Genomic DNA, 10,157 nt, shown 5'->3' on the forward strand with positions numbered 1-10,157 from the left:
GACCCTGGAGCCCAGGTTTCCTTCCCTTCCTGCAGCTGAGGGACCCACAGCCCCCGGGCAGGGCGCGGCCAGCTGTGGCCAGCTGTGCAACAGAGTCCCAGGCGCCCCCGGCCTGGCCTCACTGCTGCTTCTTTTGTGGGGCCAGGGAATCCGCGGGCGGCGAGGGCAGAAAGAAGGCTGGCCACCGCAGGCAGCGCAGGACCAGCAGGTGGGGACCCAGCGCATACAGGACGTTGCACAGGAAGAAGCAGGCCCAGGTGTCCTCAGGCACGCGGTAGGTGAAGGGTGTGCGCAGGTGCAGGGAAGCCCCCATGTGTGAGAACTGAGCCTGGGGCAGACAGGAAGGACGGGGTCAGGCCCAGGAGGACGGGACGTCCCCCTGGGCTTTCCAGCAGGTAGGTTGGTTCAGCTGGCAAACCTGTCCCCCTGTAGTGCACCCGCGTATCTCTAAACATGCATGTCCTCGGCCAGCGTTCCCCATCCCAGGTAGCTGATCTTGACCCAGTCCTGTGGACTCCACCCTTGCAGATAACTTCCAGGGCCCAGGCTTTATCTCTTCCCAATAGGAACCTAGAAATAGGCCCCCAGTTTGGACTGGGCCCTCCACTGCTCAAACACTCCAGCATCTACCGGTTAATTTATCTTGCCTCTGCCCTGAGGTATGTTATAACTCTGCAAAAATCACTTTTCTTTCTTTTTGTTTTTAGTGCTAAAGATTGAACCCAGGGGCGTTCTACCTCCGAGCTATACTTCCATATTTATTTATTTATTTATTTATTTATTTATTTATTTATATATTTATTTATTTGCAGTATTGGGGATGGAACCCAGGGTCATTTTACTTCCAAGCAACACCCCCAGCCCTTTTTATTTATTTATTATTATTATTTTTTGTGGTACTAGGGTTCCTGGAAGCCCTTCTACCTCCGGGCTACACTCCCAGACCTATTTTTACATTATTATTTGGAAACAGGGTCTCCTTGCCGGGCGTGGTGGCGCACGTTTGTAATCCCCGCGCTTGGGAGGCTGAGACAGGAGGATCGCACGGGTTCGAAGCCAGCCTCAGCTATTTAGTGAGGCTCTCAGCAACTTAGTGAGACCCTGTTTCCAAATAAAATATAAAAAAGGTCTGGGAGTATAGCCTGAAGGTAGAAAGCCTCTGGGTTCCACACCCAGTACCACAAAAAAAAAAAAAGGAAAGGGTCTCCTAAGCCAGCGCGCGCGGCTGGCTTCAAACCTGCGTGATCCTCCTGTCTCTGCCTCCCAAGCGCGGGGATTACAAGCGTGTGCCACCACGCCCGGCCTCCCAGCCCTACTTTTTATTCTTTATTTTGAAACAGGGTCTCACTGAGTTGCAGAGGGCCTCACTAAGTAGCTGAAGCTGACTTCAAATCTGTGCCATCCTCCTATCTCAGTCTCCCAAATACTGGATTTACAAGTGTGTGCCACCATGACCGGCTTTTATTTTTTATTTTAAAACAAGGTCTCACTGAGTTGGGAAGGGCCTCACTAATTAGCTGAGGCTGTCCTCAAATTGCGATCCTCCTGTGTCAGCCTCCCCGCTATATTTATTTTTAAACAAGATCTTGCTAAGTTGCTGAGGCTGGCCTCCCATCTTCTATTCTCTTGTCTCAGCCTCCCAAGACCTGGAATGACACCTGTGCACCACCACGTCCTGCATGAACCTTACTCTGTGCTGTTCCGTTTCTGGAACATGTTTCCCTGTCTGAATTCATCCCATGTGTTATTTCATCCTCATGTGTTCCTCTGCCCCTGTTTCTCTGAAACCTTTCCCCTTTGACTGCCTCTTGGCCCCTTTCCTCCTTCTCTCTAGTTCTGACCCCATGGGGCTGCAGGGAATTCTGGGGTGCTGGGCCTCAGGCTTCTTGGGGTTTTTGGGGTTCCATCATTGTGCTTATACGAGTTGGGCAGCCAATGGGTCAGCAGAAAACATTTCCCCCACCTGTCCCACCCGCATGGCTCCTTACCTGGCCAATGGCTCCGGCAAACACCAGGGCCCAGTCCTGCAGCCAGGAGCAGCCGGGGAAGGTGAGGGCATAGCCGGCCAGGGCGCAGAAGGGCAGCCCGTAGAAGAGGTACACCAGCATCTGACCGACACAACCGGGGTGAGCCTGGCTCCCCCCCTGGCCCCCAAGCGGACCCTGGCTGATCCTGACAGCCTCACATCCAGCCGGACGGGGGCTCTCTGCACCCCCATCCTGTGCGCATGTGCCTCTGACCTCCCAACTAGAACACCCCAGGGCCACGTAAGGGCCTGGAAGTCAGGCTGGGTCAATCTCAGCCTGCCTGAGACATGCACTTAAGTTGGGGTATGGGCAATGAGGGCTGACAGTCTTCTGGGGTGGATGGATAGAAGCCTGGGATTGCCTCTGCCACCCCACAAAGGGAGCCACGCACAGAAAGCAGAGCCCCAAGGCAGTTATTTTCCGCCTCCTGGATCCAGCCATGCCTGAAGACCATCATGTTACTTGCTTAGTACCACCATAAAGCCCACATCTGCTTCCACCATTTTGACTCATACCTCCCACCCTGCTTCGCTGAGGCCCGGGCGGGACGGCGACCCTCTCACCTGCACCTTGGGGTAGGCCACAGGGTCCCGCAGGTAGGGTTCATACTGATAGATGTAGACAAAGCAGGCATCTGTGGGGCAGTCGAGCACCACCTGGGGAGACAGAGGTAGACCAACCTCAAACACCGCTCTCCCCCAGGCCCCCACTTCCCCAAGCGGAGAACTGTCCTGGTGCCCCTCGGCCCTGGGATTCACAGATACTGGCGGTAACAGAGAGCGGCAGGGAACAGGGCCTTTCAGGGAACACCCGGGTCAGGTTTGATGAAGGACTTCCTTGGATGACCAGACAGAATAGCCGTGGCCTTTCTGCACCAGATCTCGGAATACAAATGGAAGAAGTGGGTGGGGAGGGAGGCAGGACAGGGGAGGGCTGGGCAGGGCACTCACCAGGCCCCGGAAGAGCGTGAACAAGGCCGCCAGGATGAGGTACAGGACCAGGGCCAGGTCGGCGGGCCGCCGCAGGAGGCCCTTGCTCTGCTCCTCCAGCACCTGCCGCGGGAGACAGCCTGAGAGGTCTGTATCCAAAGGCGCTCACGCGGGCTCCTCCCTGTTTTCCGCCAGCCAAGCTCCCTCCAAGGAGACAAAGGCTGTGGTCACACTGAAGCTGGCAGGAGACCCCCCCAGGGGCAAGGCACTCACCGTGGCGGGGTCGCAGCAGGGTGCCATCCTCGACTGTTTGAAGACCCTCATGCCAGCCCAGCCCAGAACCAGCAGGTAGGGGATGGCAAAGAAGAAGGCGGGTCTGATCTCTGAACTGTATTTCCCTGCCGTGGTGCAGAGGTGAGGAAGTCACTCAGCAAGGCGGGCCGGGCTGCACCCATGAGCTGGGCCATGCTGAGCCCTGGCCGGGCGTCTTCATTCACAAATGCCAACCTTGCCAAGCTCCAACGCCCTCCAGGGCTCACCAGTGCCCACAGCCTGGCCTGCCTCAGTTTACCTTCTGAATACAGACGCTTCTCTCCAGGACCACTCTGCTTTCTGTGAACACACCGGGTGGTTCCCCTGGCCCGGCCGGGCCAGCCTGGGACTCTCTGCTCCACCCTCAGACCTACTTTTACTCTCTAGGATGGACTCTGGAACTCCTTTCTAGGTCACAGCATCCTGAACCCAATCCCTGGGGCTTGGCCTGGGGGAAGTGGTCTGGGCTCCCCCTACCTCCCAGAGGAAATGGGGAGCACAGGGGGGTGGATGCTGACTGAGGCTGTGGTGGACAGTGAAGGGGCCTCTGCAGACCCTGGAGCGGTGAGGTCCAACATGGGGGCTTCCAGGCGCAGGGAAGTGACCCAGCCAACCCAGATAAAATTCCCCCAAACTGAATCCTTACCCAGAATGTTTCCCAGGAGGAACACCAGGATGCTCATGGTGAAGGACCCTAGCCAGTAGAGCCCGAGGTTCCGGTACCCCTTCCTGGGAGGGACCAGGTGACCAGTGGGTAGCTGTTCCCCTGGGCCCAGGGGCCACCCAGATCCCCAGAAACTACCTGGCTCCCCAGCTCTGGGTGCCCCTCTGTTTTGCCCCTCGGGATGGAAGGGGCCTGCCGATACTCTGGCTCCACCCTGACCTGGGGTGCCCACCTGTGACACAGCTCCTCCCAGGAGCCCTCCCACCTGCCCCCTGCACCTTTTGTAGATGGCACCTGCCATGGCCAGGTAGAGAAGATAGTGAACGGTGCCATCCCAGTAGCAGATGAAGATCCCATGCCCAGTGCGCAGGTAGGGCTCGCCCTGTGGGGCAGGTGCGAGGCTCAGACGTGGGGTGGGGTAGGGGGCACCCCCCGCCACACTCTATGTACCTCCTTGGTGTAGAACTCCGTGAAGCCCGAAATGTAGCCATCTTCCTGCAGCGCGATGACTAGGTCCACCACCGAGGTGAAGGCCAAGACGGTGAAGGCTGTGGGAGAGTGGGCGGGGCCGGGCATGGGCCGGACTTGGCGTGGTGGGGACTAGGGAGGCATGTGGGCGGGGCCAAGGCCCACTGTGGGCGGGGCTAGGGCCAGGTGTGTGGCGCTAAGGCCAAATGTGGGCAAGGCTAAGCATAAGTGTGGGTGGGGCTATTGCCGGTTGTGGGCGGGGCCAGGACCGAATGTGGGTGGGGCTAAGGCTAAGTTTGGGTGCTGCTAAGACCCAGAGTGAACAGGGTTAGCAGGACTAAGACCATGTGTGGACGTTGATAAGGTCAGCTGTGGGAGGGGCTAATGCCAAGTATGGGCGATGCCAAGGCCACATGCGGGTGGGGCTAAAGCCAGGTAGGGCAAGGTTTGTGAGTGTGAGGGCTCAGGCCAGGGACAAAGCAGAAGTTGAGAAAACAGGTCAGAAATTAGGAGGTTCCAGCGAGGACCTCCACGCTCTTCCTGTCCCCACCCCTTCTGTCAAGGGATTCCAGTCCGGCTCATTCTGCAGGTCTGCTGGGGAGGCCTCTAGGGGTCTCCAGTTTCACGGGAGGAGCATCACTCCGGTCCTCAGGAGACCCAGGACGGACTGGAGGCATAGTATTTCAGGGCGACCAGTCTGATGGGAGAGCCTCAGTGCCTGCTCTGGGAAGCTCCACACCGGACGGGGGAGGCTATTTGCGATTCCCCAACCTAACAGTGCTCTCATTCCTTAAAGTCCAAATCTAATCGGGGCCCTTTAAGCCCCCAGTCTGATGGAAGAGGCCCCTGAAAGGCCCCAGTTTGAGGGTGGAGGCTCTTTTCTATTTCTTTTCGTTGGAGAAGGCCCTTCACAGGCCCCCGGTCTAAGGGAGGAGGCCCTTCAAAGGCCCCCGGTCTAAGGGAGGAGGCCCTTCAATGACCCCCGTCTAAGGGAGGAGGCCGTTCAGTGGCCCCCATCTAAGGGAGGAGGCCGTTCAGTGGCCCCGTCTAAGGGAGGAGGTCGTTCAGTGACCCCGTCTAAGGGAGGAGGCCGTTCAGTGACCCCCGTTTAAGGGAGGAGGCCCTTCAGTGACCCCCGTCTAAGGGAGGAGGCTGTTCAGTGACCCCCGTTTAAGGGAGGAGGCCGTTCAGTGACCCCCATCTAAGGGAGGAGGCCCTTCAAAGGCCCCCCGGTCTAAGGGAGGAGGCCCTTCAATGACCCCCGGTCTAAGGGAGGAGGTCCTTCAGTGACCCCCGTCTAAGGGAGGAGGCCGTTCAGTGGCCCCCATCTAAGGGAGGAGGCCGTTCAGTGGCCCCGTCTAAGGGAGGAGGCCCTTCAAAGGCCCCCGGTCTAAGGGAGGAGGTCCTTCAGTGACCCCCGTCTAAGGGAGGAGGCCGTTCAGTGGCCCCCATCTAAGGGAGGAGGCCGTTCAGTGGCCCCGTCTAAGGGAGGAGGCCCTTCAAAGGCCCCCGGTCTAAGGGAGGAGGCCCTTCAATGACCCCTGTCTAAGGGAGGAGGCCGTTCAGTGGCCCTCGTCTAAGGGAGGAGGCCTTCAATGACCCCCATCTAAGGAAGGAGGCCGTTCAGTGACCCCCGTCTAAGGGAGGAGGCCGTTCAGTGGCCCCCATCTAAGGGAGGAGGCCCTTCAAAGGCCCCCTGGTCTAAGGGAGGAGGCCCTTCAATGACCCCTGTCTAAGGGAGGAGGCCGTTCAGTGGCCCTCGTCTAAGGGAGGAGGCCTTCAATGACCCCCATCTAAGGGAGGAAGCCCTTCAATGACCCCCATCTAAGGGAGGAAGCCGTTCAGTGGCCCCCAGTCTGAGAGTGGAGGTCCTGGACCAGTCTTCTTTACTTCCCAGTGACTCACCAGCGTACAATGGATCGTAGGAGATCTCACCATGGGACAAGCTGTAGATGGCCAGGAAGAGCAGCCCCAGGATCAGGGCGCTCAGCAGAGCCACCCACAGTGGGCTGAGGAGAGGGAACTCAAGTCAGGGACGCCTGCCCAGTGCGGAGGCCTCAGCCCGCCTCCCCCGAAGCATGGGGCGATGAGAAGTATCTGCTGGTGTTCAATGCCGGTCCCTGAGGCATTTTCCCATCAGGCTATTCCTCAGGCTGTTTCTGCCATCTAGAAACTGCATCCACAAGTCTCTGTTTTCTTTCTTTCTCCCCTTCTCCCTTTTTTATCTTTTTTTTTTTTTTTTTGTAGTACTGGGGTTCCTGGAAACCCTTCTAACTCCAGGCTACACTCCCAGTTCCTATTTTTATACTTTTTTAAATTTGGAAACAGGGTCTCTTAAGCCAGCGAGGCTGGCTTCAAACCTGCGCGATCCTCCTGTCTCCGCCTCCCAAGTGCGGGGATTACAAGCATGCACCACCACGCCCCGCCCTTTTTTGTCTTTTGTGGTGCTGGGGATCAAACTCAGGCCCTTGACATGCTCAGCACAGGCGCTACGCCTGAACCCTCAGAAGTTTCTTCTTTCTTTCTATACAAGGGATTGAATCCAGGATACTCTACCACTGAGTTATATCCCCTTTCTTTCTTTCTTTCTTTCTTTCTTTCTTTCTTTCTTTCTTTCTTTTTCAGTACTGGGGATGGAACCCGGGGGCATTCTACCTCTGAGTTATACCCCCAGCCCTTATTTTTATTTATTTATTTATTTTTGGTGGTACTGGGGGTGGAACCCAGAGGCTTTCTACCTCTGGGCTATACTCCCAGACCTTTTTAATATTTTATTTGGAAACAGGGTCTCACTAAGTTGCTGAGAGCCTCACTAAGTAGCTGAGGCTGGCTTCGAACCGGTGTGATCCTCCTGTCTCAGCCTCCCAAGCGCGGGGATTACAAGCGTGCACCACCACGCCAGGCTACCAGCCCTTATTTTTTATTTTTTATTTTGAAACAAGGTCTCACTGAGTTGCAAAGGGCCTAAGTATCTGAGGCTGTCTCTGAACCATAACCCTCCTGTCTCAGCTTCCCAAATGCTGGAATTACAAGTGTGTGCCACTCCGCCCAGCTTTTTTATTTTTTAGTTGGAAACAGAATCTCACTATGTTTCCCAGGCCGGCCTTGATTTTGCCATTCTCTTGTCTTAGCCTCCCAAGTAGCTGGGGTTATAGGCATGCATATCTGGCCAAAAGTTTTTTTTTGTTTTTTTTTTTTTGCAGTACTGGGGATGGAACCCAGGGACATTCTACTTCCAAGCTATACCTCTAGCCCTATTTTTTATTCTTTTTTTTTTTTTTTTTTTTGGCGGGTCTGGGGATGGAACCCAGGGGCATTTAACCTCCGAGCTACACCCCCTGCCCTATTTTTTATTCTTTATTTTGAAACCGGGTCTCACTGAGTTGCGGAGGGCTGTCTGCGAACAGCGATCCTCCGGTCTTGGCCTCCCAAATGCTGGGATTACAAGCGTGTGCCACCACGCCCGGCTCTATTTTTTATTCTTTTATTTTGAAACAGGATATCACTGAGTTGCAAAGGGCCTAAGTAGTAGCTGAGGCTGTCTGTGAACTCAGATCCTCCTGTCTCAGCCTCCCAAATGCTGGGATTACAAGTGTGCGCCACCACGCCCGGCTCTACTTTTCTTTCTTTTGGATTGAACCCAGTGGCATTCTACCTCTAAGCTACACCCCCAGCCCTTTTTATTTATTTTACTTTTTTTGTGTGTGTGGTACTGGGATGGAATCCAGGGTCATCTACCTCCGAGCTACACCCCCAGCCCTATTATTTTATTCTTTCTTTTTTTTTTTTGGTGGTACTGGGGTTCCTGGAAGCCCTTCTACCACCGGGCTACACTCCCAGACCTATTTTATATTTTTGAAACAGGGTCTCTTTCGCCAGCGCGGCTGGCTTCGAACCTGCGCGATCCTCCTGTCTCCGCCTCCCAAGAATGGGGATTACAAGCGTGTGCCACCACGCCCAGCTTATTATTTTATTCTTTATTTTTGAAACAGGGTCTCACTGAGTTGCAAAGTGCCTAAATTGCTGAGGCTTTTGTGAACCCAGATCCTACTGTCTCAGCCTCCCAAATGCTGAGATTACAAGCGTGTGCCACCACGCCCAGCTCTATTTATTTACTTTAAACAGGGTCTAAGTTGCTGAGGCTGGCCTTGAACCTGCGATTCTTCTGTCTCAGCCTTCCAGGTACTGGGATTACAGGCATGTGCCACTATGTCCAGCTCAGTGATTGCTTTTCTATCTGATAAACTCCTACTCATCCCTTATGGCCCATCTACATTGTTCCTCCCTGACTACCCAGAAAGAATCATTTCCCAACTTGGCTGAGTTCGAGGGGACATCCACCAGCCGCTTCATTGGCTTCTCTATTTGTGGATGCATGTTCTATTCAATTTGCTGCCGTCACTCAGCAATGCCAAGCTCCTCCGTGGCCTAGGCTCAGCTCCCGTGCTGAGGGCCTCTAGTGCTCAGTATCGTAGACGTCTCTTCCTGAGGTTGTCAACTCCTCCCAGCTGAAGTCCAAAGGCCTCCATCTACTCTTCTCTATCCTTGCCCAGACCTGCCTCTGCTGACCTGGTAAGAAAGGTCAACCAGTTATGTAGACAATAGAATCTGGGCCTCTAAGCATCAACTGACACAGGTGGGTAAACCAAGACCCAGAGAGGGTGAGAGACCTGCCCAGGGTCACAGCAAAACTCTGCTCATCAACCCCCATAGGCTCCAGGCCCCCAGTTCCTCGGGAGCCCTCTGTCTCCTATGATCTCCATTCTGACCCTATCAGCAATGACAATGACCTAATCAGATGAGACTACAGAGGTCTTTGCACACGGCGCCATTCAATCCCTACAGGTAACTGGCACAAGGTCTAGGGTCATGCCACTACCCGAAAGAAGGAACTTTGGTTCCAGAGGCCAGCAGGTCCGCCCAGGGTCCCAGGAGGTGGCGACAAGCATTGGCACCTGGGGAGCCAGCCCCATGATTAAGACTCTGCCCCAAGGTTTGGGATGGGCAGGGTTCGGGAGGGTGAGGTGCTTGCTGCACCCACAGGGCTGAGGACTTCGGCTTAGGAGACAGGAGTACGTTTCAGGGCAGGGTGAGCAAGCCCTGAAGAGACAGAAAGCCTGGGAACTGAGGCCGAGGTGATGGAGCAGGGTGTGTGTGATAGCAGGAGCTCGGTCACTGGCGCCTTATCTGGGACACTTTGACCCTTGGCGACTTTGGAACCTGTGTGGGTGCATCCTAGGAGTACCCCAGAACCCTCCCAAAGCCCTGCCCAGGATAGGGTGTGGGGCTATGCTCCTTGACATTCCTTCTCCCCGGGCCCAACATCTCAGGCCCCGGCATTCTGGCCCGGGGTTCACAGTCCTGGGCTTGGGGTGCTGGAGCGCGCAGTACTCCCGCATCCTCCCGCCCCCGCCCCGCTGGCCTCCCCGGCCCCTCCCCGAACGCACTGCGAGAGCTCTGAGATGCTGTTGAGCACGTAGGACACCGGGAGAGCGCCGAGGGACAGCGCCGCGATCTTGCCGGCCACCGGAGGGAGGTCCATGGCGGCGGCGGCCCCGGCGGGGGCGCTGGGCTCCGAGGTGGCAGCGCGTCTGGGCTGGGGTTGCCAGGGGCCGTCCCGCCCCGCGCAAAGGTCACCCACGCTGTGTCCCGGCCCCACAGTAGGCCCGCCCCGCGCTCGAGGAGCCTGCAGGGCCCCTCCCCTCGCTAGCTGCACCCTTCTCCCCTCTGCAAAGTCTGGAACTCCGCACTTCGGGA

The 10,157-nt window shown here is 56.2% G+C and overlaps 1 protein-coding gene across 1 annotated transcript; it reads right to left on the reverse strand.

The window, feature by feature from the left end:
- Nucleotides 1-118: 118 nt before the first annotated feature.
- On the reverse strand, nt 119-9,942 carry TM6SF2 (transmembrane 6 superfamily member 2; the record flags this gene model as incomplete). The annotated part of the gene is made up of 10 exons (XM_080715449.1): nt 119-328; nt 1,989-2,108; nt 2,591-2,683; nt 2,978-3,079; nt 3,230-3,354; nt 3,915-3,997; nt 4,211-4,314; nt 4,383-4,480; nt 6,306-6,409; nt 9,848-9,942. The coding sequence occupies 10 exons, from the start codon at nt 9,940-9,942 to the stop codon at nt 119-121; spliced, it is 1,134 nt and encodes a 377-aa protein (XP_080571575.1).
- Between the last annotated feature and the right edge of the window lie 215 nt (nt 9,943-10,157).

The sequence above is a fragment of the Muscardinus avellanarius genome, assembly GCF_963383645.1.
Source record: "Muscardinus avellanarius genome assembly, chromosome: 18".
NCBI lineage: Eukaryota > Metazoa > Chordata > Mammalia > Rodentia > Gliridae > Muscardinus > Muscardinus avellanarius.